The following is a 26,776-nucleotide window of genomic DNA, read 5'->3' as shown; positions in this document are numbered from 1 at the left end:
AGTGCGCCTGGGATGAAAACGAATAGGACAAAACCTGCCTTTGAAATATTAACAAGCTTACTTTGTTCTTGCGGCTCCATGAGCTCCTTTCACCGTAAAGGCGATCTGCCATCGCAATAAAAACACCATGGGGGGATAAAATAAAGATTCACGGAATAGAAAGAAGGTCCCACGCGCAGAGTGGTGCCGCCGTGGTGGAGACCGTAGTGTTTTCAATTCTTGAAGCGTGCTACTCGGTCAGGCCGCACACAGAAGGGGGCACGATTCAGAAATCTCCTCACCGCTTCTCCTTCGCACCCTGCTCGCATGCTTACGTTTTTCATCGGTGTTGTCCTGGTCCATTTTCTCCGCCCGTCGATGCCCGTTGTTCGGAAGGGCAGCATTTCCACCGAGCTTTGCGCCAAATCAAATGATAGAATCGACACAAAATAGATATAACCGTGGCCCTGTGCCCCTAGAGCCGCTGACCACCACCAACAAGGGTGCCCCTCCGACCACACAGTTTTCCGCGCCGCGAAAGCCTTCTCAGGACTTTCTTTATTTGCTCGTATCTTTTCTTTTTTAACGGTTTTTTCACGTCGCGCGGAATTCCAAGCAGTCCAGGCGGGAAAGCTGGCGGAAAAGTGGAAAAATGAACTCGTTGAAAGAGTGAGACAGTGGCCGTATCCGCGGTTGAAGCAAAATAACTTGCTCCGCATCCTCCGAACGTTGGACGCCGTTGAGTCCCTCACTCGAATTCCTCCTCTTCGATGTGCTACGGGCTCCCGGGAAACGCTCCGTAATGTGAAATGAGAAAAAAAGAGTTATCGACAACCGGTAAAATATCTACGAGGAGGCGAGGAAAATTGTACGTATATAGGCATCAACGCGTCTGTACGTTGCATGAAGTCCTGCGTTCGTGTATGGGAGGAAGAAAAGAATGAGAGATACGCGGGCAGATAGATAGATGTATAGAGCGAGCCGGCTGACGTGTTTGCGGTTCAAATGGGGTGTTGCTTGATCGATCAGCCAGGCGTGCAGTCTATTCCTGAGGCTTCTTTCTTGCTAACCCGACGAGCTCTTTCGAATTTGGTCCAGCCCGTTTTGCGGTATTGTTGTCGCTACCGACTATTTTTTTTTCTCTTTCTTTTTTGCTCCGTCCTGTTATCCCCGATATATAGAAGCGTATAGTTACAAGTATTGAAGTCCGGTTACTACACTCGCACCGAGAAAATTGCGAAAAGATTGCCTTCAGTGGAAGTTGGAGTTATACAGAGGCCGTTTTCTACGCAGCAAAACTTTTTTTCCCTTCGCATTGTTTCTCGCGATATTGAAGGGTACCGAGTTGACGTGGATCAGCAGCCTTGGAATTGGTTTATTTCTCTCTCCTCGTAATATTTTTGCGGTGCTTCCAAGACAACGGAGAGTTTAAACTTTAGCCTTTTTGAGCCTTTTTGAGCCTTACTCGAAATAGAATCGACCTTTCTCGGAAGACTGACCGAGGCAAAGTGTAGGGCATGAAAATACAAGCATCAAATCTCACTCCCTAGAACTACGCCAATAATTTATTTGTTCTAGCCTACGCAGATGCGCTGGGCAGATATACTTAAGGCGCTCGCGAAGTAAGCAAGTTGGAAAAGCGACTTGTTCTCTTTGCGCCTGTGCACTTCGCTTTAAAGAAATGGTCATCTTTTCAATATAACCAGAAATGATGAAACTGGTCTGGGCAATCGCTTGCATGTCCCGCAAGACTAGATACGCCTGGACCCTACAACGTGCTCCTCGTCCTTCTTTGGTAGCTTTGCGCTACCTATACAATGATGGAAATATAGTATGGGATTCGTGCATGTGGAAGGTGAGCGATCAAGAAAGGCAACAACAGTAATCATATACAAACATACATTCATTTGGAAAAGCGCGCGCGCGCGTGTGTGTGTGTGTGTGTGTGTGTGTGTGTGTGTGTGTGTGTGTGTGTGTGTGTGTGTGTGTGTGTGTGTGTGTGTGTGTGTGTGTGTGTGTGTGTGTGTGTGTGTGTGTGTGTGTGTGTGTGTGTGTGTGTGTGTGTGTGTGTCTGCGCGCGTGGGAGCGCTCGCAGCTTCTTGACATATGATGCCCAACTTTTCACCAGCCCAGGTACAATGCAATGCCAATTTTTTCACTCGTGCTTGCAGCTGCAGCTTCGAACGCCACTGCCATCGCGGTAGGTTATGTACCTGAAGTGCATGTAGTAGTAATCTCGCCGCTATACCCCGTAGGAATATTTACCAGCCATATCTGGCAACCGATCAGCCGCTTTTCGTAAAAATGGCCCAGGGGCAACTGCTCACTAACTTGTGCCAGTTCTCCATGAAGCTGCATGTGCGGCCGTGTTTCGCAGCAATTAATAAAAAAAATGAACAAGACTAAAACTTCGATTTGCTCAGTACTTCTTTTCCGCGACACAAAGGCTTATCACTGCGAGCTTCCATTATGTCCACAACGATTCCATTTACTACGGGCAGTTTCGTTGCGCCGAAGCATTTGAGATAGGGTTGTACTGCATGGTCGATATCCAGAAATCTATGTTTTACGAATGGCCTGGGGAAACAACTATGCCGTATTCAGAAAATCGTTGGTATAAGTCTCTATACATAGGGTGATAACATGGTTCTTTTGTACGAACAATTGGAGATGTCTGGGATAATTCTGCGTCTTCAAAACATTGTTGTTTACATCGAAAGTATTTATAACATTCTTTTGTGTTGATTTTAATCAAGGGGCTTCTTCACATGAGCTTTCTTTTATAATTACTAAGCGCATATTATGCGATTTATTTCTGAATGGTTGCTTATCATAATGTTTGCACTATTTCACGAAACCTGTTGTATGAGATCGCTTGCGTGTGACGTATTTGCTTATGAGATATGTTAATCGCACAGAGGTTAGCTTTCGTGAAGGGCAGACGAGACGGTGTGCACATTTTACTTTGGTTGACTGCCGGCCCTGGTAATTAAGGTGCTTGTTGGGTATAGTCCACGATCACGGACGCTGGCACACAGTGCACGCACTCTTGGACGCACACATAGTCGATAAAGTTATTTATAAGCTATCGTTTCAACCTCACCTGAGCAATGCCAGCGGAAGCAAGCTTATATACTCGCCGATGTTGTACTGTAGCTTAAAGAATGACTTACAGTACAAGTTGACAGCTGACTTCAGAAATTGTCTATCTGACAAACAGAGTGGCATCGGTCGCACTGAACACCTCTTGACGCTTTTACTGGCGTGGCTGTGGGCTAAATTTAGCACTAGAGGCAATAATTCGTGTTATCACATTAGCAATAAGACCGTCGTGTCAGACCAATCGTCGGTAGAATCGATCTGAAGGCGGCGTCGTGTTTGTGGCTGCGATAATGGCAGGAAAGAAAGGGAGGAAAAGGAGAGAATGGGTGGCGGTGGTGAAGAGGCATTTTTAAGTGATATGCCTTAACCAACGTGTTCGAACGGCGAAATTACAACCCTGTGCCTCCGATAGCGAGGCCCCACAACCTGACCAAAGTACAATAGCTTATGAGGCAAAATTGAAAACTGTGATGAATGTCCCGCGTCCGAGCAAGCATGTTTAGATGCTTGGCGCATTTTCGCAACGCGGACTATTTCACATCATTGTCATCATCTCGAGCATACACTACCGAGGTGAGCGTTATGCACCAGCACTGGCGGCGCTGTTGACCATCCTAGTGTAGTCTATATACGGCTGCTCGACTCTCTTTCTAACATTACCCCCCCCCCCCCCCCCACTTTCTGTTACAGTGAAATATCCTGACATGATGCTAATGCATTTCTCAAGTTTACCGCCAAGTCTATGCTCACTTCTTTTTTTTGCTCGTTGTCCTTCTTCGCCTCCTCTTGTTTCCAGTGTGTTGTGTATCAGTTGTAAAATCAAATAAAGGAATAAGAAATAAGTGCATCGACGCGGTGAAAACCAATTTTGCGTAGATATGCACAGAAGCCTGCCCTGTCTCATAGACCCATTCCATCTATAGCATATGCTGGGCGCCGGACAAATCTAAGTCTACCAAATTCAGAATATTATTCAATGCAGAAAGCAGAGAGTCAATGACGCTTAATGCCTTGCTTGCGCAAGTGTGCCTCCATGCGCCTTAAGGTAAAAATAGTGCCTAGATCGCAATTGTCACGAACGTCGCTACAAGTGCCGGTTTGGAGGTTTTTAACTGTGTGCAGTCAGAAGTACTTCAGATGCAGATATGTCAAAATAACGGTAACTTTTTTTTTACGTAGGAAACGTACAGGCTAAGTCTGTTGCGTTTTGTACACGCAGCAGCGTCGTCCGGGAAAACCAATGGTGAAGTTTGTGGGAACAAAGAAACAATAGCACGCTTTTTGTATTAGTGTTTATTTTGCGTTTCTTTTTTTATTTTAGTCCGCAATGAAAAAAAAATGCTTACCATTTACGACAAGCTTCGAAATAATCTCTTTTTATAAAAAAACAAAGTTCTTGGACCTTGGTCACAGCCGACGTCAAGCACGGTTCTCTAAACTAGACAACGTCAATATTTATATGAGCATTTTGGTTTGCTTTGCGCAAACAAAGAAATAACACTGACAGAAGCAAGCAGGTCCACGCTCAAAACAGTTTAGAGCTTGAAGAAGGCTTGTCAAAGCAGGAAGAAAAATGAACAGTACCAAGATATACGAAGAGACTCTCGCGTAGCACGAAAACATGAGAACTTTGAAGTATTTACCCAAGAAACAACCGATAGGGTGGGCAAGAATCGCAGCACTGCAGAAGAACGACAAAGAAAGCTCAGACGTAAAAGACACAGACGCTAGCAAAGAGCCCTACTATCTGCAGCACCGTTGACAGCGTGTCTAGCGAGCGCACCAAAAAAACTGCGGCAACCACAGTTTCGACTGACATAGACGCAGCGGAAGAAGTAGCTATAGTCCTCTGCGCTAGAAACTGCTCTGAAAGCGAAAGAGTACTCACCTAGTCATAGAGAGACAAAAACTGTCAAACATAAATAATCTTCAAGCAAGTTGAGGAAAACATTTCCTAACAAAAGGGTATATGAAACATACATCGTCTGAACCCCGGGGAACTGAATACGATGACGGACACCGAACTTGGAAATCAGACTTGCGCCACAGACGAACCGCGTAGAAATGATCGCATTTTCAAGAAGTACGCTCATGGCAGATTCTTCCATGTGCCAAAGCTGAAACTGTGTAGAGACTATTGGACATCTCTTGTGCCACTGTCCTCGATTTGATGATGATGCCCGGGATCTCCAGTGTACGTTGAGTAGACTCGATGATCGACCCGTTCATGAAGGAAAGATCTTCTGAGCCTGGTCACACAGCACATCGGCCCAGAAAGCCACACGAGCCCTCCTGCAGTACTTGAAGGCAACATCATTGAGCGACCGCCTGTGAAACCCTGCACTGTGTGTGTGTGTTGTGAAATGTATCTCCTTCTCTCTCTCTTTTACTCCCATTTTCCCCACCCCATATGTAGGGTAGCAAACTGGACGTATAGTCTAGTTAACCTCCCTCCCTTTCATATATTCCTTCTCTCTTTCTCTCTCGCTCTCTCTCTCAAGAAGTACGCTGATGTTCTGCAGTACTATGAAATAAACAGAAGAACCTACCTTGCGTCACATCACAAATTCGGCAAAGAAGCAGTAAAATTGAGAATACTATACAAGTATATTCCTTTGAAGAACTAGACTTCACTTGATCTCGCCAACGCAGAACGTACACATTTGCAAGGTTTGCGACTTTTCCCACGCCCTAAGTAGCATGGTGTGGAAGCTTTGCCCGTAGAGAACACAGAGCCAACGCACACGATATCCGAGGAGCAGTGAGAGTACCAGCTGCACAGCTCGAGCCCTCATCGCGAGCCAGTGCTGGTAGAAAGGGCTCAAAAGGTCGACAAAGTCCATGGTTTACTGGAATGAGGAGGACGCCTGAGCAAATAATTATCTTCAATATTACTCCATTTGGGCCTAGTTGGTACATATTCCTGTGAAAAAAGAAACAACGCAAACACTATGTGGGACGTCTTGTGTATTTGCGCTGTTTCTTTTACCTCATAAATAATTATCTTGTTCGAACAAACCGTATTTGTTCACCATATTAGTTTCACTAGAGTCAGAGTTAAGAAAATGTAGTTGCAAGATGCCTTTCACGTGCTTGTGCCTGCAGATTTTCCGTATCTTTCTATGTTTACATTTTTTTCTGTCTACGCCTATCACTTTCCTGGGTGCGTATCAGCCAACCAGACAGTTGTTATTGAACTACGCCGGTGTCTTAGTTCTTTTTGTCACTTTCTGCCAATTTCGCATCTGTGACTCAGTGGGTTTTTATTAATTGTGGTTTACATAGACAAAGCGTGGTGAGTTTGCCCTTTTTCACCACACATTTATTGCAGTCTTCAGACTGTCACAATGTCACTGTGCAGTTAGATGATAAATTTGGAGTTGGGCTTTATTTTTCGTCAGAACATATTACAGGTTTCAAGTGTCCTCAGCACACACCCCCCTCCCCCTATAGGATTTCTTAATTTCCGGCCGTGCTCGCTGCCAATTCATAAACGCATAGTGCGCAATATAATTGTAGCCCGAGAAAAACTAACGGGGGAAAAATATGTTTAGATCTCAACGTTAAGGCTGATGTGGAATATGATCATGTGGAACGCCACTGTAATATGGTGCCGTTATCTCCGTCTAGAGTCTCACAACGTCGCATTTTGCAAGATTGGGCAGGCGTGAAACTTTGTGGTTGTTTGACGTCCCACAGCTCTACCGCAAGGATACCATAGAACAAAACAAAAGAAAAAGCGAGTGATGGGCAGCTGCCTTAAAATTCATATTATAGCGCAGAGTACTTTGGTCGTCACAAGAAACAATCACATACTGCGCTTAAAATCTACATTGCCGCCCAAGAGAAAATTTTGACATATTTACATATAATAATAGTGCAATGTGCATTGGTCTTCCGCGTGCGCTACATTATGCTCTAGGCATACTATATGTCGTAAGAACACGCTATGTAGTAATTTGTTTCTTGGACTAACTTTCGGCTTTCTTTTCCTGCATTGCACTGACAGCAAAAGAAATAAGTAAATACACAAAAGTACATTATAAAAGTTAGGGTGATCTAACTACGGATTTAATTGCACACCGTGAATATCTACTCTGCAATCATTGCTAAGAAATTCTTTTACTATGTGACATCAAAAAATGAAACCTTCACTTCACTAAGATTCTCATGATAAGCGACACATATTTCGTTCCATTAACTCCCGTAACAGAACATTGATTTGCTTTAATTGATTTATCTTCCATTGCACAGACTAGATTGCATCACAAATGAGTTATTATAAAAAAAATCATCTGATTTTTTTTAAACACGAAGTAACAGACTGCGCAAATAAATGTGCAGGTTATATAGCTGAGAGGGTGATTGAATTTCGAGCGTTGACAATGGGTAGTATTGCTAATGCAATCTTATCTACCATTTTTTGTGCAGGTATCTTGTAAAATCACATCATTTTTTCCGTTTATTTTATGATACCTGTACGAGTGTTTCTATAAATACAAAGGTAAATTAGGAAAAAAGCAGTTTAAGTCTTCATTATTACAGGCGTCTATTGTAGCCTGCATCAAAACACACGTCCGAATGATGTCGCGACCAGTCGTGCATATCGCATTTCCAACAAACTCAATTCTTCTAAGGCAGGGATCTCAAACCCTGCCTCAGGAAGAGGACTGGACCAACGCTTGTCCTGTCTTCTTACTTCATGTCTCGCCCGTCTGTGCGCTCCCCAACAATAGATAGGTTCCAACTTGAGCGCTTTTCAGTCATACCCCACCATTCTCCCTGCCCTTGCCCTTGTGAGACTCAATTTCGTGTCTGCGGCCCGCTAGCTGAGATGAGCTTGAGGCCCCTGTTCTAAGGGAACATACTAACCTTGATTTTATTTTTACGCCGTGAACTGTTAGTTTTCTTTTTTTTTCAACGTTAGTGCTCTTCAGTGGCTGCTTCTCCCCTGCTCTGTACTTTATATTCTTCGACATGGGGCATGGCCTTTCGCTGCACCACTGTTTCTTAGTATTTATTTATTTATTTATTTATTTATTTATTTATTTATTTATTTATTTATAAATACTACAATCCCTAGTTATTGTTAGGGTGGGAAGATTGACAGTACATGATCTGTTTCAACGAAATTTGTAGAAGAATTAGCAGGCACTACCGCGTCACATGATTAGCGCGACAGAGAAGTGAAAGTTGCCTAACAACAAGGAAATGCAGTTATCTGTACACACAGCTACACACAAACACACACACACACACACCACACACACACACACACATGTATATATATATGAGGATGAGGTATCACTCTCGTTGTTCACGTTCTCGGTTTGATTTAAATCCCGTTTCTAAGAGTGTTACTGATAGTTTGTCAAATGCATGGTCGGGAAGGTGGAGATGTTTTGATAGAGGTAGACTTGGGGATGATTTCGCATGGGCTCTGTGATTATTGAAACGAATCCTGAATGGTGTTTCTGTTTGTCCGATGTACTGCATACTGCACACGTTGATTTCGAGTAGGTATACCACATTACAGGAATCGCATGTTAGGTTTCCTCGTATGTTAATCGAAAACTTGGAGTGTGTGCTGGTTTCCTTGTCTGTTTCTCGCATCGCTTTTACATACAAGACATCGTGACTTTAAACAAGGTTGGCATGAATTATTAGGGGGGTGAAGTATTGATCTGGGAGTGCACAAGTGTGTCTTTGAGGTTGCGTGGTCGTCGGTAAACAACGCCAGGGGCGGATGGAAATGCGCGTTTCAGACGTTCACTTTGTTAAAGATGTTGTAATGTCGCTTAAGGATTTTGTTTACATTGGGGAAGTTCGTGCTGTAAGTTAAGCAGAGGTTTGTCCGTTGCGGGTCTTGTTGCGGTGGCCGCTTCATAAGTAAGTCATCACGCTTCAGTTTTCTAGCTTTTTGAACGGCGTCATCAATTACATGTGGGGGGTATTTTTGTTTATCGAGCATAAGTTTTAGCCTCTGTGAGTTCGTGTCAAAATCAGCGTCTTTTGAGCAGATTCGCTTAAACCGGTGAGCCTGGCTGTATGGAATACTGTTTTTACAGTGGCGCGGGTGATCGCTCTGGTAATGGAGGTATTGTTGTCGATCCGTTGGTTTGCGGTATAGGGTTGTAGAAAGTTTGTCTTGTTCTATCGTTACGGTAACATCAAGAAAATTTACGGTTGCTTGCCAGTATGTGTGTGTGAAGTGTATGTTTGGATGTACAGCGTTGTAAGTGTCGATAAAGTTGAGAAGTTCATCCTCGCTGTGGGTCCAAATAAGAAAGATGTCGTCTATGTATCTTCTGTTTAACAGTAGTTTCAAGGAACTTTGTGCAAGAAATTCGGATTCTAGCTTTCCCATAAATATGTTGGCATAACTGGGTGCCATTTTGGTGCCCATAGCGGTCCCGCTAATTTGTCGAAAATACTCTTGGTTAAATTCAAATGAATTTAATTCACGACCATCCTCGTCAAAGTTGCGATGGCAGAGAAATCTGGGGTGTCAGGTTGTCTATGGTCTGTGTACATGTTTTGTAATGCAGCTATGCCGTCATCGTGAGGAATATTTGTATACAATGAGGACACATCAAGAGTAACCAAGTACGAGTTTTTCAGCACACACAAACCTTCAATGTCTCGAAGAAAATGTGTGGTGTCCTTTACGTACGACGCGAGAGTGCATGGAATGTGGCTTATTAATTTGTCCACGTACCCTGATATGGGTTCAGTTATTGTACCTATGCCTGATATGATTGGTCGACCTGGGTTACCGGGCTTATGAATTTTTGGGAGGATGTAGAAGCGACCTGGACGAGGGTACGACGCTCGCATTAGTTTGTGGTCAGTGTTGGTTACCTTTTCTGCGTCCAACAGTTTCTTTAGTTCTGTTGATACGATACGTATGTATTCGTCTGTCGGATATATATATATATATATATATATATATATATATATATATATATATATATATATATGTCACGGATCTCCGGACAACAGTCGGCTAGAAGGAACAGACGAGGCGAGAGCGTTACACAAACCTATTTTAATTACACAGAAAAAGAAAAACACACATTGTTACCCCAAACCACTGCAAACAAAAAAAAATACCGGTACTAAACAAAGCTATCATACAGTCAACAAACAAGTTATAGAAGTCGCTAAACCGTATGAAGCGTTCGTCGCTTAACTCACAGCGTTCAGTGGCGATGCGAGATGAGTGGAGGCGTTGCGTTGGTCACTGGAATCGTCGGTGTACAAGTCGGTGACGAAGGCGCTCCCTGTTGTGGAACGCGAGCTGGCGTTGTCGTTGAGGCGGGAAGGCATAGGGTTCATTGACCTGTGCGTCGCAGGTACTTGAAGCTGGCCAGCGTTTCCCGGGAACAGGACCTAGCTCAGGCAAGGGCTACGGAGCGGTGCCGTAGGACGCTGCGCTCGGTGCACAAGCCGATGACACTCCCTGGCCGCTGAGGGTGTTCGCGCCTGCCATCCATTTCCTAGGACGTGTCCTTCGATGTCCGGTGACTACGGTGCGATGCCGTAGAGCGGTAGAGCACGAGCCTACGGTGCGATGCCGTAGAACAAAGGCAGCCAGAGCGCCCGGAACACAGGCCGGCGACGCTCGTGCCCGCCTCACGCGCTCACGATCGAACACCCAGGGCCCCTATGCCCACGTCATCTTCTTTTTTATATCTTCTCCTTCGTTTTTCTCTTCTTCTAGTCATGCGGTTATACGTCAGTCTACGCTCGACGTCTTCCTCTTCTTCTGTCACATTTTATTTGTCACCTCCTATATGTGACAATGGCCCTCTTCTTCAAGAGTTTTCTCCGGAAGAAAACTGCTTCAAACCTCCGGTACCTTGACATGAGTAACAATCCGATCTTTTCCACGATCTGTCTTGTGCTAACACTGGAACACCACCACACTCCTAATAAACTTATCACTGAGCAGTTTCAGGGACACTTCACCCAAACACTAGGATCACCCATAGTTTGTATTGTCACAAAATAACTTTGAAAGCACACATTGGTTATGTCAACACCGAACAAGATTTGCTCTATGCTCAGGGTAATTACATCATCACAATTCCTTTAGTGCATGCCAACCAATATAAGCGTTCAAGCTTAAGTCGTCTCTTTCGGACCTTACGCGACTTTCTTGGGCGTTTCCTTACTGAGCGCCGTTGCGAACGCCCAGTACCACCCGTGCTATTATTCCTTCTCTCAATCATCGCACGCCGCATCCACACAACTCTTCTGTAATGTGTCCTAAGTACACGTCCCCGGCTGAGCATTTGCGCATCTCTTTTGACATTCGGGTGTCTGTGATTACTTTTCGGGGCGCGTTTCCTTCTACGATGCTTTGCCTGAGCAACCCCGTGGGTATCAGCCAAACCAATGTATTTCTTGCTCTCCAGCAATACTACGTCTTGCATACGACCTGTGCTTTTCTCCTCAAGACGCGTTCCTTTCCGCGAAGTGCTTCTCTCGATTTCTGCGACGCCAGTCAAAGCAGCGACCGTTTCTTGAGGTCCCTGATCATCATCTTCAGTGCGTCGCTCACTACCAACCTCATAACTGGATCGACAAGCCACACCTGAGTCCACTTCCTTGTTACTGCTAATTACGAGACAATTTTCCTTTTTACAGTCTCCACTGTCACTAGTCATCTGTTCTACCGGACCACAGCTGTGGGCCTCAGCCTCCCCAGATTCCCGCAGGAAATCCACCCTTGAAATTCCTATGTCCTGTCTATCGTTTGTGGCCTTTGCCAACCTCACTTTGTGCTCCCCACCTTGACCTAAGGCTGTCCGCTCACACCGATGCAAGTTAACATCCAGGTCTTCTCGTCTGTCGTCTAAAGGAGCAATCACTTTTCTGGGACAGACTCGCGTCGATGTTGGAGGTTCTGTCTCTGCTATGGAGCCCCTATCATATGTGCTCCTCTCACTACCTCGCTCTAAAGTCCGCTGTTTCCGCAGAATTAACTCCTTCTCATGCTCAAGCCTCCTGATTTCACGTTCCTCCTCTTCGCGCATTTTCTCGCGCCTCTCCTCGCGTTCATCTCTCAGCCTCTTTTCCTCGCGATCATAGAGGCTTATCGCTTCTTCACCCGACAACCCAAGCTTTACTGCTAACTCTAAAATCTTCGTCAAGTCCATCCTCCCTGCCGAACAGAAATCCGTGAGACCCACAACAAAAAATAAGAAAAAGGATCCTGGCAGGCTCGCCACTTATTTTTGTCACGGATCTCCGGACAACAGTCGGCTAGAAGGAACAGACGAGGCGAGAGCGTTACACAAACCTATTTTAATTACACAGAAAAAGAAAAACACACATTGTTACCCCAAACCACTGCAAACAAAAAAAAATACCGGTACTAAACAAAGCTATCATACAGTCAACAAACAAGTTATAGAAGTCGCTAAACCGTATGAAGCGTTCGTCGCTTAACTCACAGCGTTCAGTGGCGATGCGAGATGAGTGGAGGCGTTGCGTTGGTCACTGGAATCGTCGGTGTACAAGTCGGTGACGAAGGCGCTCCCTGTTGTGGAACGCGAGCTGGCGTTGTCGTTGAGGCGGGAAGGCATAGGGTTCATTGACCTGTGCGTCGCAGGTACTTGAGGCTGGCCAGCGTTTCCCGGGAACAGGACCTAGCTCAGGCAAGGGCTACGGAGCGGTGCCGTAGGACGCTGCGCTCGGTGCACAAGCCGATGACGCTCCCTGGCCGCTGAGGGTGTTCGCGCCTGCCATCCATTTCCTAGGACGTGTCCTTCGATGTCCGGTGACTACGGTGCGATGCCGTAGAGCGATAGAGCACGAGCCTACGGTGCGATGCCGTAGAACAAAGGCAGCCAGAGCGCCCGGAACACAGGCCGGCGACGCTCGTGCCCGCCTCACGCGCTCACGATCGAACACCCAGGGCCCCTATGCCCACGTCATCTTCTTTTTTATATCTTCTCCTTCGTTTTTCTCTTCTTCTAGTCATGCGGTTATACGTCAGTCTACGCTCGACGTCTTCCTCTTCTTCTGTCACATTTTATTTGTCACCTCCTATATGTGACAATATATATATATATATATATATATATATATATATATATATATATATATATATATATATATATATATATATATTGAAACAAAATACCAAATACAGGTATGTAAAATAACAATAACAGTATAGCAAAACATTATACAGACATAGGTGGTACAAAAAGAAATGTGTACTCGTACTAAATACGCATGTATTGCGGAAAAGCAATAGCCCGCAATCTTTCGATGAGCGCTCGAGATAGACCTTCACTTCGCATGTGATGATCATACGTGAAGTATACAATGCTGGGTTCTCTATTAAAGACTTCCCGGACGGTAACGGCATCCCAGTTTTACTCGTGTTCTAAAGATGGCCTGCATGACTATAGCATTATATTGTAAGAAAGTTAGCGCAATTTATAATTTCCACAAAGCACTCACAGAATCACACACCACACCAAGCGCTTACTACCAACTGTTTATTGTGCATGACAGTCCAGCTTATATACGTTCACGTTGAAGCGCGAAAGCAATGACCAACAAAGATGCGCATGAGCAAGAAAACAATAAACGATGCAGTAACGAGCCACCACCCATCAACGTAGAAGTAAAACTCTTAAAAAAAAAACGAAAAAACGAAAGCAGATAACCCGCTAGCAGCAACAGCTTGTCTCGAGAAAAGATATTTCCTTTTGATGCAAAACCACAGATGACTCGCTAACAGAACGATCCTTATTCTTTTCTATCAAATATGCTTCCAAAGATACACGTGCGGATAATTTGACACTTCTTCCCAGAACCTGCGTGTCTGTAAACCGTGGTTCACAACCACATGCGGCAGAATGTGCCACAAGATGGGCGTACCTATCCTTTTTTTTTTTAATTTTTTGAGCATGCTCCCTTAGCCGGTCATTAAGGCATCTTTCTGTTTGGCCGATGTACACTTTTCCGCATGATAAAGGAATTGAGTATACAACCTCCGTGGAGCACTTAACGAAGGCCTTCTGATGTTTCTTCTGTCAACCGCGTCTCTTGCCATGGCAAATGCGCGGGCACAGGTTGGCGAGCTTTTCCGGCGCCGAAAATACGAGCGAGACACCATGTCTTGCAGCCACCTTTTTAAGGTTGTGGGAGAGCTTATGCACGTACGGCATCACATGAAGCTTGGAACCCGAAGTATCCCAAGCAGCTCCATCCCTTTGTGTTCCGCTTTTCAGCTTCTGCAGAAGTGACTCGGTGACCGTGGTTATAACAGGTGGATTAATGGAAGAACACAACGCAATGATAAGGTGTGTGACGTTGTTTACGTATGAGTGCGCTCCTTGTTTCGCATTTGCTTATAAGTGAGGTTCTGAGAGTCCATTTGAGACAGTAGGGCAAAATACTGCACAGAAGAAAAGTTTTGCATTTTAAGACGGCATGCTCTAAATATTGCACGAAACGCCCGCCTATGCTTCAATGACACCATTCAAGGCAATGTCCTGAGAGCAGTGTCGAAACGCCCACTATAATTACTGAATGCTCTCAACGTCGCGAAATTCGTCGCCCTTTCCGCCTTAATCTTAGTCACCGGAGACAAAACGCGTATTGGAAACAAAAATGCGATTCAGTTTACAACGTGGCGTCTCCAACCATGATGCTTAACTGCGAGCGACGTGCCAGCACTCGGGACTCTTCCGGTTTGATGCGCCGTCTGGGAAGCTCCTTGATTACCGGTTGACATATGCCTCGCTTGTTATCAAGTGTCGCTGAGATGACTACTAGTTTCGCCGCGACAGGATAGTTCGCTAGGCTCGTGAATGTACACGCAAGAGCAACGAGCTTTCCCGCGTCCTTGTAAAGGGGAAGCAAGTAGCAGCCGGGATGGCGGACTCAATTTAAGCTCGGATGGGTTGATGAATGCTTCCGCGCCAACGTTGACATCAGAAAAAAGAAACTGGCCATCCTCAAGCCTCGAGAGGGGGAAAGAAGAGCGAGAACGCGAGAAAGCAAGGTGGGAGTAAAGAAAGCACTACAAAGCTATCGTGAGATGAAAGAACGACACGTTTGAAAAGGAAGAAAAAAAGAAAAATGTAATCTGTACCAGGTCTGTAGAGGGAAGATTTAAAGGAAGTCTTAAAGGAACACCCCTTCTGTATACCACCTCTTGCTAGTTTTGAGCGAAAGCCGTTGGAGAACGTCGCGTATATAAGGTGAACCCCAGAGTTTGGTGAGAGTACGGTGTGCTTCTTCAGACTTTGTGTTTGCGCTATTTCGCTCATTCTTCCTTCTTTCGGGCTGCACAGAACGTTCGCAAGCGCGGAGCCGTTGCTTGCCAGGCCCTCGCCGTTTCAAAGTGACCCATTCGTCTTCCACGCCCGAGCTGAAACGAACTCTCACGTCTCCTGGGTGCTCCTCGGGTGGCTTGTGCCTCGGAAAAAAAATAATGAAAAAAGAGTTGATTTGAAGTGGCGAAGCGCAGGGTGGTTGAAGCGCAGGGACTTAAGAAAACAAAAAAAGAAAGGTTATATAGGGATTCAGGAATTGGGCCATGCCCAGAAATAGCTGACCGAAAGGCGCTTAGAAATTTGATTTCGAACTATGGTTGTCTTCTCGAGATATGGGAGCAAATCTTGCAGGGTGGGCGCGAAGCGACGATACCTCACGCTAGACTAGCGATAATGGAGAAAACTGGTGTGTCTTTGTAAGCTCCGGAGAATACGTATCAATGAGTTCGTTCAAACCGCACAGAAGGAACGTAAAGTGTGTTTCAAGATGTCACTTCGTAGTTATATGGCACGTAACTTATATTTGAATTCTACATCTAGTAAAAAGCTAAATCATCATCATCAGCCTGTCTACGCCCACTGCAGGGCAAAGGCCTCTCCCATGTTCCGCCAATCAACCCGGTCCTGTGCTTTCTGCTGCCACGTTATACCTACAAACTTCTTAATCTCATCTACCCACCTAATTTTCTGTCTCCCCCTCACGCGTTTACCATCTCTTGGAATCCAGTCAGTTACCCTTAACGACCACCGGTTATCCTGCCGACGTGCTACGTGCCCGGCCCAATATCCATTTCTTCTTCTTGATTTCAACTATGATGTCCTTAACCCCCGTTTGTTCCCTGACCCACTCTGCTCTCTTCCTGTCTCTTAAGGTTACACCTATCATTTTCCTTTCCATCGCTCGCTGTGTCGTCCTCAATTTAAGTTGAACCCTCTTTGTAAGTCTCCAGGTTTCTGCTCCGTAGGTAAGTACCGGTAAGATGCAGCTGTTATATACCTTTCTCTTGAGGGATAGTGGTAGATTACCATTCATGATTTGAGAATGCTTGCCGAATGAGCCGAAAGCTAAATAGGCTAGGTTATTATATACATATGTACACTTTCACAACTTTGGTAAAAACTTTCGAAGACGCCGTAAAGTTGAAAATATATTTATCTTGGTGTTTTGGCTCCTATACAAAGGCTTTGTTCATAATGAAGGACAAAACAGGAAGGACATGAAGCTACATTATGCGGTTTAGATGACGTAAGGTGTGGCCGTGCATCGGATTAATATTTCCGTATGCGGTTCAAAGTGTGTTGTTGTCCGGATACGACGCGACTGAAGATAAAGCCGGTGATGTATTTCAGTCACTTGAAAGCACGCAAGCGTTGTCCCAGCCTGTCAGGTGAGCTGTGTAGTCAGCATGTACCGTTAGGGTGCTATAGACGTGATTTGATGGATGTCACAACTTAGCTTGGAGAGGAAGAGCGGATAATGCTCTCGAAATATTGGAGTGTGTATATTGCAGGATATTTGCCTCAAACATGAACACAGACAGGTACTTATTGTAGCTTTGTATGACACCTTCACTGCGTACTTTGTTCAGAAGCACAACTTACGAGAGTAATCTTGCAATCTAGCGAAAATACGATGTTGTTCTAACCCTGTAAAAGCTCGGACACCCTCTACTTACTTCCAATCCCTTCGCATGCAGAGAAGCCAAAGCCACTTGCGACGTTGGATGGGACGAGTCTTTGCATTTTGTACATTTCGTTCTAGCTGTACACTTTTTCGTGGGGATGTGCGAATATAGCATTTTCAACTTCGAATCGAATTCGAATAATAAATATCAAGCGCGAATTGAACCAAATACTTCTTTTAAATTTTTTTCGAAAGCGAATAGTACAGTTACCGATTTCTGCACGGAAAAAAGTTTATAGAAGCAATTTATGCATTGTACAACACTATTGCTCGACCGTACAACATGTGAAGATATTTATTATCGTCATGAATGATGGTATGTTCGGATGGAACGACACCTTCGTGCACGTCAGCATTCCTCCAGCAACGCAAACAGCCGCTCGCTAGACACACTAGTGATTATGTGTTCATCTTCTCGTGGCAGCTTAAACGTCTGAGCAGGCTTTCTCGTTTGGCAGAAGCAATGACAACTGATCGGTCCAAGGTTCATTGCAGGTGCTTCATCTTAGCATAACTTAGAATAATGCTGGATTTCCTTATTTTTAGACAGTTGTTCATAATTTTGCAATGACTCCCCTTTTGTATCGACGGTTTTGGTTCAGGATAATTGGGGTACTCTATTGTAATAACATGCTCGGCCTCCTACACCTTGCCGTGGTCTAGGCGGTGGCGAAAATTGGCACACTTGAAGAGACCACTTTGGGGGAGGAGGAGAATGTACTGGAATTGAAACTATGTTCTCGATTTGTGCATCAAACCTCGCGAAATTCAGCACAGCTATGCATTCATTTATGCTGATTTCAAAATTGTTAACAAGCTCTGTGGCGTTCGTATATTGCGAATAGTTAAATTGCCTTGCCAGTTCGAATCCAATAACGACTGTTCAAATTGAATATTCGAAGTTTCGAACGTTCGCACACCTCTACTTTGTCGTCATTCGCAAACCACAGCGTTTCAACGTAGATATAGAGCGTATTAGGATGCTAGAGTGACTCGTTCTTCATCATGCGCAATTTCTACCGGTGCGTTGTAGTTAGACGGTCCATTAGCGGGTCGGCCCTCCTTAATAAGTTCTCCCCAGACACATTATTATTTTCCTCTTACACGCGGTCGCAATGAATGTCCATACAGACACGTTAATCACGCCCTCTTATGGTGAACAGCGTTGAGCAGCTGTATCGCTGGCTTAGCAGTTGGTTGCTTCTTTCCCATGCTAGTTGCGCATGGATTTCGAGCACACTGAAAATGGCGAAACAGAAAGACGAAGTTGTCGACACCTGCCCATTAGCCTTTTTTCGGGAACTGCAAATAAATATTAGCTCCTCGTTTTTTTTTCGCATCTAGATGAAAGCAAGCTGCGCCAATACTAATAAAAGTGTTTATTGTTAGAGTTCAACATTAATTGTGCGACACAAGTTTTCTTAAGATGCCTGTAATGGACGTAGAAATAAATATACAATGTGAAAACGCATGCGCGTGTGTTCCTCTGTGTGTATTATTATAAGTCCCACCTTACGCTAGAAGAGCTAGGGCAAGGGCCAGTTGGCTGTTACGCTCTTACGTAACCCATCTTACCCATTTTACGCCCCATCTTACCTTGTTACCCATCTTACGCCCCAAACGATTACTTACAACGTTGCTCAACGTTGCTTAACTTACGACCATATTTGAATAACTTAAGGGGAATACTTTTCAAAAGTGAAATCACAACTTTGATAGAGATACCCAAACCTCAGTGATTCCTTCTCCAGTATACCTAATAATTACGGAGGCAGTATGTAAACACAGCGGACTGGCCATCCTGCTTGTTCGCTTCCTTCTGATTTCATAACGGTTCTTCATCAAAACCTTATATGCAGCAAAGTAAACATGCCTTCGTCAGCAATAGAGCTGCCTCCTTTACCCTTCGAAATGCGAGCACGGATGTCCCCGAATAATAAAGCCTCTGTGTCGCAGAAGTTGACGCGTAGTCGGCCAAATACGAGTCTCGCATGACGGCTGAATGATTAGAGCGTCCACTTGAGAACAGCTAACTGCCTCAGGTGCATAGCCCACCGTTGATTCTAGCTGCACATGCTGCGTGAAGCATTGCTTCGCTTGACGATGCGGTTAGGACAGCCCTGCAGATAACTTGGACATGGTGCCCCGCCACGGTGGTCTACTGGTTATGGCGCTCCACTGCTGACCCGAAGGTCACGGGATCGTATCCCGGCCGCGGTGACTGCATCTTCGGTGGAGACGAAAATGTTTGAGGCCCGTGCACTTAGATTTAGGTGCACGTTAAAGAACCCCAGGTGGTCGAAATTTCTGGAGCCCTACACTATGGCGTCCCTCATAATTATATCGTTGTTTTGGGACGTTAGAGCCCAGATAATATGATTAACCTGGACATGGCAGCAACGAGAAGAGACCAATAGCGGTACGAAAATGGGCGGGCGCACAAGAACTTGGCTCTCAATTCTTAACTGCTTTCGCAGTCTAACAAAAGTTTCCGATTCAATAAATCTGATGGCGCAAGACGAAATTATAGCATTGCATATTGATCAATCGCGATCCGATGGATTGATTAAACCGCGTTTGGAAACCGAACAGAGAGCGCTTCTCGTAATGTTGTTTGTTGCGTGATGGTGAACGCGATTGGGTGAAATGCACTGACCATAATTTTCCTCCCTCCGTGCACTCTCCTAGATACCGGGAATGACCATTATGTTGAGTTTGTACTATTCGCCATCCGGTCAAACGACTGTATAGGCGCACGCAGTACAACCACGATCTACCGAATGTACCTCACAGACCAAAGAATAATAATTGCTAACTTGTACCCCCATTTCGCTTGTACGCAAGTATCTATCATTTCCTGTCATGTACGTGGACAAGTGAACGGAGTACTGCGCTCTTAGTCCCCGCACAACGTCATTCGTTCACATAGAAGGCGTTGTACTTTTGCAACACTGACGCTACATTGGTGCATTGGGAGATTTGCGTGCGATGATTGATGGCCAGGCTAAATGTACCGGCTAACTTCAGTGTAATTACTTGCCAGACTGAAATGAACGAGCGGAAGGGGAAATCGATCGCGGACCAGTTCTCGTTCGACACAAGGCACTCTCGCACGGAGCGACCTTTTACAGCCGAGAAGCCCGGCACAGCCCTCGCCTTATGTTAATCAATCATAGTCGTTTCCTGGACCAGATGACACAGCAAACCGCAACGTGTCGCACGTTAGTAAGCGGGCACGTAATTGTTGGCTGAAATTGTTCTGCCGAAAATGCACTGTTGGAAATTTGCTCATATAACTCCACTTTAATGACACTGTAACTATGACACTGTAAATCAGCACACAATATACTTGATGACATTCGTTCAATTTTTCTATCACCATTGTCACGAGACGAGCAGGTAATACTCGCCCGCTCACACTTTGTCCCTACGAGAGACGCTATAGCTTGAAGAGTAAGCTTGATTTAGTTTTCCAGTACACATGAGTCTCGAGCTCAAAACTCTTTTAACCTTCCGCCCCATAGTAGGTCTCCAAAGGGCTCTCCTGTTATTAGTGTGACACGGTGCCTTCAGCAGCGACCCTAATGATTGCAAAGAAAGCGTCGCGAACTGGGAAGAGTTTCTGAAGTGCTAGAGGTGCCTGAGGTTATGTATTTTTTGTACAAGCTGGATTTCGTTATATAATTACATTACAAAAAACTGGTTTCTTCCGTTGCTGTGATTGCTTCGGCTGCCACAGAGGAAGACAGATAGATAATCCTATCTTTATTGTTATGCTTAATGAGGAACACCACAGTCATAAAAATAACCCCATTTCTCCCATCGACTGCATAATTTTGTTCTGACCTAACACCACTAGGATGCCACTTGCGACGATGCTGACATCTTGAGGCAGGCTTAGCACGAAATTAAATGATCCGATGCGTATTTACTAACATCTATATTTACTAGGCAGGTTAGTCTTACGGATACGATAACAAGGTCGTAGTGTCCTTGAAACATTAGACAAAAGATGGTTGTACTGGGTTTCAAAAACGTGCCATTGCTGGACAAGAGATTCAACTGATGGCTGGTCACAGCGAATGAAATTCGTAGGTGTATATGACGCGTCCGTTGGAAAATCAAATACAGAAAGGTCCCGACCGAAGCTTTCTGAGCTGTAATTAACGAGGATTTGAAGCATTCGTACTCATTCGAACCAGCTAATCGGTTAAGAAAAACAAACCTTCTTTGGGTGACCCATATTGTCCGCTTAAGAAAACAGCGCGTCCACACGACAGCGTAGCAACGATCGGGCTGAAGTACTGTACCGACGAAGCGGCTACTATTTTTACAACCCTCTGAGTTGAGCGCTATACACGCCTTGCCTTGAAGAGGGGTAACGGGAACGGAAGTTTTGGAATTGCAATAAATATCTCGTCCATCACATCAAAGTTGAGTTCTGTATATTCACTTAACAATCGAGGAACAGTAGGCAATTCCAAAAGCTAAACTTTATAAATAGACGTCGAATTCAAACCATACATTTAGGCATGAAGTGCCTTTTGCCCATGCTGTCGGTGGCTTTCGAGTGACTTTCAGCCAAAAGCCACTGCCGTTATCCGGGCAGTGAAACGTGAAATTATCTTTGCGAGAACAAAACCTGAACATCCGGGCACACAAACAAATGTTTTCGAAATGCGATATCTGGCCGCCAATCCTTTGTTCAGTACAGTGGACCACAAAGGTTTCGCGGCGCGGATTGCCGCTTTTCTCGAGAGATGGCGCCACGCTTCGTGGTGCGCCTCACGCAGCGTGGTTCGCAAAATTGTGGTTGGTATCATCTCCAACCATCCTGCTTTGCTGGTAGCCATTTCACGCTTACATCTACTCTCGATAACGGGAGAACCTACCATTTTGTTTTGTGAATTGGACCGACGCTCGGATAGGACAAGGAAATACGAATGAAATTTGCACCAGTAGTGATATCCACTTTCATTTTGTTCATTACCACGTTTCTATATCGTAATTTTACAATGCGGCGCCATTTTCTCTATTCCTACCGAAAAACAGCGTTCCTGAATGAGTTCAAAAACCATGATCAACACTTCTTGGGCAAAATTTCTTAGACAACGGACGAAACGGACAAGGACGGAAATTTTGCGCTAGAAGTGTTGATCATGAAGTGCCAACCAGCTCGAGCCCACACCTTGTTGAGTTCAAAAATGACCGAATGACTTCGAAGACACCAGCGTGATTCTAGCCAGAGAGTGATGAGCATTAATGTAATAGCCCCGTAAAGACACAAGATGCACCGTCCTTACCGACGACCTGTAGGCGCACGCTGGCGTTGCGGCCGGTGCCGTCCCGGAAAGTGACGACACAGACGTACTCGCCGGTGTCCTCGTACCGCAGTCCCGTCACCTTCAGCGAGAACGGGTAGCCCACCATGTGGAAGTAGGCCCTGCCCTGCCACTCGGGACGTGCCCAGCGGACCACCTGCACGTCACCGCAGAGACGCATACGATGATGAAATACTGTTCATCACATAATGGAATATTAATGCCCAGAGGGCCCGGTCTGCGTTGCTTCCTCCGTGCGCGTGATTAACTAAAAGAGTGGAGGTCCTCCGTCCTCCATTCATCACTCCTGTTTGCCTCTGAAAACAGGTACAAGAAACCGCGGCTTTAGAGCTCTTTTTTGGGGTATATACGCGAATATCACTGGAAAGGGTTGCGTTTTTGGGTTAGTTCGTATTCATTGCTCTTAAGAGTTCAAGCGCAAACTCTAGAAAGAGAGATGGGAACAAACGGTACAGAAAACAAAGTGCACGAGGAACTGCAACTACAAATTAGGTTTGGGATTGCTTGGTATACTTGGATCTATCTCTCCTCTTCGCTCTCGCTTACTCTTCGTGGTACAAACCCGAATACATAAAGCTAACGCAATTTTTTATCTACCAACTATCATCAGGGAAGCAGTTTTTCATACTCTAATCGTATTCACAGTACGCCTCCTACTCCACGTTCTGTTCGTTTTGTTTCCGTTGCTTCAGGCGCCGCATTCATGCGCTCACCGCACCGGCGGATAACGCCTTGCAGGACTAGCGAGAGCATTTCTTATCCGGCAGAACGAAGTTAGCGGAGCGGCTATCCGCCAGTGCGTTTAGGGTTTGGCGCCCATTATTAAAGGAATAATCTAGTATTCCTTGCTTCGTAACTTAAAGAAATACGATCCCCCGTGTTTTTCAGAACTCCTCAAGTACGTAGAAGAGCTTCGGCTGAAATCTTGTCGACTCCGTATTCGCACTTAAAGCTTAACAAGTGCGTCTATTGAAACGCGGATTTTAGGCGAAAAGGGTTTCAGCAATTAAGAGCTGCCTACTTGTTTCTAAAGGTTGGTCATATGAGTAAGACCCCCAATCAAGCAGAGAAGCTGGCGGCCTAATGTTGAATAAATGTTGATTTTGTCTTCCACTTACTACAGTCACCATAGCAAAGTATCATTATATTAAAAAGTAACTTGGTCTGTGTTTGAGAAGGATCGTTTAATACGCGAGATGGTTCCACGAGTTCTTTTTTTCCTGCAGGTGTATTTAGCATTTTCCAAATCGATCGTTTTACGTCTTCTCAGGTACTGTAGGAACGCGTATGCGAAAAGTATGAGTCCAGTATCGATTTGGAAATTATATCCTAAATTTGAACGCACCAGCCGCGCAGCTAATGTAGCGTGGACTTTTCAAATGCATTCGCGTAGTCATGAATAGTTCATTGCCAAGAGTGTAAAGAGTACGCCCTGTAGAGAATAGTGGTCTCGCATGTTCATTGCTGGGGTGCAGTTTTCCACACCAACAATTTTGGGATGTAGCCTTGGCCAGCTCCAACCTCGACATCCCAGGACGCTGACCGAGCTCAAGGCATCCCGAACTTAGGCGCCACTCATTGGCTGCGTTATAAATATAGATGTTTAATGAAGATTTCGGCGCAACTTGACATTCACTCGAAAAACACAGTCACATTCACACACACTTCCACTCAAGAACACACCCCACACACAGCGCTCAGGATGTGTTCTTGAGTGGATGCGTGTGTGAATGTGAGTGTGTTTTTTGAGTGAATGCCAAGTTGCGCCGAATTCTTCAACGTGACAAGTGACTAACTAGCCCAACAACAAGTTCCACTAAGAGATGTTTAGCATCTCTTTCTCTATCTCATATTGCTGTTATAGGGGACAAAACAGAAAACGCCTATAGCCGAAATTATTCACAATGCTCTTCGCATGCCATCTGTCTGGAGATGGTCAAGTGCTCGTTTGCCCAGTACATCAATAATTTACATAACAAGCTTCTTAGTTGACCAGTTTTTTGTAAGCTAATATCCATAGATGTTTTTTGTAGCTTCCTGCTACGAACGTATGGAAGACAATTCTGTCTGTAACATGAACCTTGTTCCTACTTCTAGGCTTTAAAAGGAATCTATTTCCCTTCAGTCATCCATACAATCTAACTGGTAAAGAAAGCTTCGCTTCAAAATGAAACAAGGGCCACGATGACGTACCTGCAGTAGATTGGCTCTAGTTCCGGTGGTGGGTTTTCCAGCGGAATCCTTGGGTGACCCGAAGTCCACCGTGTAGATAGGTTGACTGGAAGCACTGCCTGAGGCAGCCCCTGAAGATGACGACTGGCTGTGCTGGGCTCTCCGGTGGGGTCCCAGGTGGAACCACTCGACTCGCAGCGCATGCTGTGTGCTGTTGAAGGTCGGGTTGCGTGTCTCGCAGGGCAACTCCGTCTGCTGGCCCTGGTTGACCACGATCGCGGGTCGGCCGTGCGATCCCTCTGCGAGTGCAAAAGAACAAGAAAGCGTGCTGACCTCCTCTCAATAAAGGGTCCATCTTCTTTTATCACACGCTCAACTTTCAAAGAAGGCCACTAGCTCCCTGTTTCTCTGTCTTCTTTTATTTCTTCCGCACTTCCGGACTGAACTTCCTGCCAAGAATTCTGTACCAGCATTAAACTTTATCTTTAAAGCGAAGAAAATGCGGAAAGCTTGCACTAAGTCGCGCGAACCTTGGCTGAGCGAAGCACGGGCCCGTCGGCGCTCGCTGGGCAACCTATTTCTTTATTTCTCTATAAAGCTGGGCGATCTTCTTTGTTTCTCTTTAATATTCTCTTAATTTATCCCTCTTTGTTCTTCTCTCTCCCCTCTGTTTTTTTTTTGTCTTCTTTGTCCCTGCTTATTTCTAATTCCTTGTTTCTCTGTCTCTCTCTTTCTTTTTATTTCTTTCCTATCTTTGTCTCGCTCTCTCTCTCTATTTCTCGCTTTCTTCCTCTATCTTTTCTTTCTCTTTCTGCATTTCTTTCTTTCTATTTCTTTTTTTTTCATTCTTTATATGCTATGCTTTAGTCTATTCCCTCTTATTTCCTTCCTCCTACCCTCACTTCCCTTTTCTACCCACTTGCTATACGGTAGTATACAAGGCTATGCTATGTTCTGCCAGCGTGCCTACAGGGCTACTGGAAGATGAAGACTTCGTTAATTACATTGCCAAAGACGTATAGAAATTACTTAAAGCGGAAGTTGATACCTTTACAACACAGTGGAAAGACTTTAAAGAGAAAGTAAAAATAAAAGCAACCGAGTTTAGTAGCGTTAGACAGCATGAACAAAAACAAAAAGAAAGGGAACATCAGAAGAATCGACAACTTATGTGTGCTATGGAAAATGTTTAACCAGGTGCTTATACGAAACCAATAAGATATGTTAAGTATCAGTTAGAAAAAAACTGACATTGCTAAGTATACGTCAGCTGCTTTGAGGGCGCGTGCGGAGCGATTTTTTATGGGAGAAACTCCAGCAAAACGTGCATTAGATGATGAGAAGTGATATGCCCGTCAAAAAGAGGTATGCGAGCTGAAGAATGAAGGACAAGAAGTCGGCGATCACGCAGAAATTCGACGAAATATTTGCGATCATTACGCAAAGCTTTTTGGCTGTAAACAGATGATGGATGAACGATTCAGGGACGTTTTCATGCGACGTATCCCGAAATTCAATGAAGAAGTTAAGACTCGTCTTGAGTCACCCATTACGGTACAGGAAATAGAGAATGCTATTGAAAAGCTACAAAGCGGGAAGACTTCAGGACTTGATAGTTTTGGAGCTGCCTTTTATAAATTCTTTGGGTCGAAAATTGCTAAAATGTTGCAGAGTGTTATTAATTATGTGTATGAACACAAACAGGTCCTTCTACCTTTCAACACATCACATATTGTTCTGGTTCCGAAAACAGACGACGTCGAGAAACGAATGCTTGTAAGGTCTTATCGACCCATCAGCCTCACCAACGTAGTCCACAAAATATTCGTGAAAGTGCTGGAAAAGACTCCAAAGTGTAATTACAACGCTTATTGGGTCTCATAAAACATGTGGCATTAAAGCGCGCAGTATTGCAACGAACATACATATTGCACGAAGTGTATTCGATGTTTGTGATGTAGTTGGGGATCGCGTAGCAATGATTCAGTTAGATCTTGCGAAAGCGTTCGATCTTGTTTCGCATGATGGACATTTTTTTCGTACTCGAGTACTTGAATGTAGGCGGTGTGATAGCTCATGGTGTCAAAATGACATATGCGAATTGCTCTACTAGGATAATCATCAATGGTCAGCTAACAGATAACATTTCTGTGTGTTCTTCAGTGCGCCAAGGGTGCCCATTGTCGCATCTG

The 26,776-nt window shown here is 44.9% G+C and overlaps 1 protein-coding gene across 1 annotated transcript in view; it reads right to left on the bottom strand.

Annotated features, from left to right (window-relative positions):
* LOC119386845 (hemicentin-1) overlaps window positions 1–24,877 on the bottom strand; it is a 139,497-nt gene extending 114,620 nt beyond the window's left edge. Inside the window, exons 1-2 of the mRNA XM_037654113.2 lie at window positions 24,606–24,877; window positions 22,374–22,548 (exon numbers count right to left, since the gene is read on the bottom strand). Coding sequence (XP_037510041.1) covers window positions 22,374–22,500 — 127 coding nt within the window. The 5' untranslated portion in view covers window positions 22,501–22,548; window positions 24,606–24,877. The remainder of the gene's footprint in view (window positions 1–22,373; window positions 22,549–24,605) is intronic.
* Between the last annotated feature and the right edge of the window lie 1,899 nt (window positions 24,878–26,776).

Source organism: Rhipicephalus sanguineus, chromosome 3 (genome assembly GCF_013339695.2).
Source record: "Rhipicephalus sanguineus isolate Rsan-2018 chromosome 3, BIME_Rsan_1.4, whole genome shotgun sequence".
Taxonomy (NCBI): domain Eukaryota; kingdom Metazoa; phylum Arthropoda; class Arachnida; order Ixodida; family Ixodidae; genus Rhipicephalus; species Rhipicephalus sanguineus.
The sequence above is the reverse complement of the archived record's forward strand: the minus strand, read 5'-3'. Positions and strand labels throughout refer to the sequence as shown.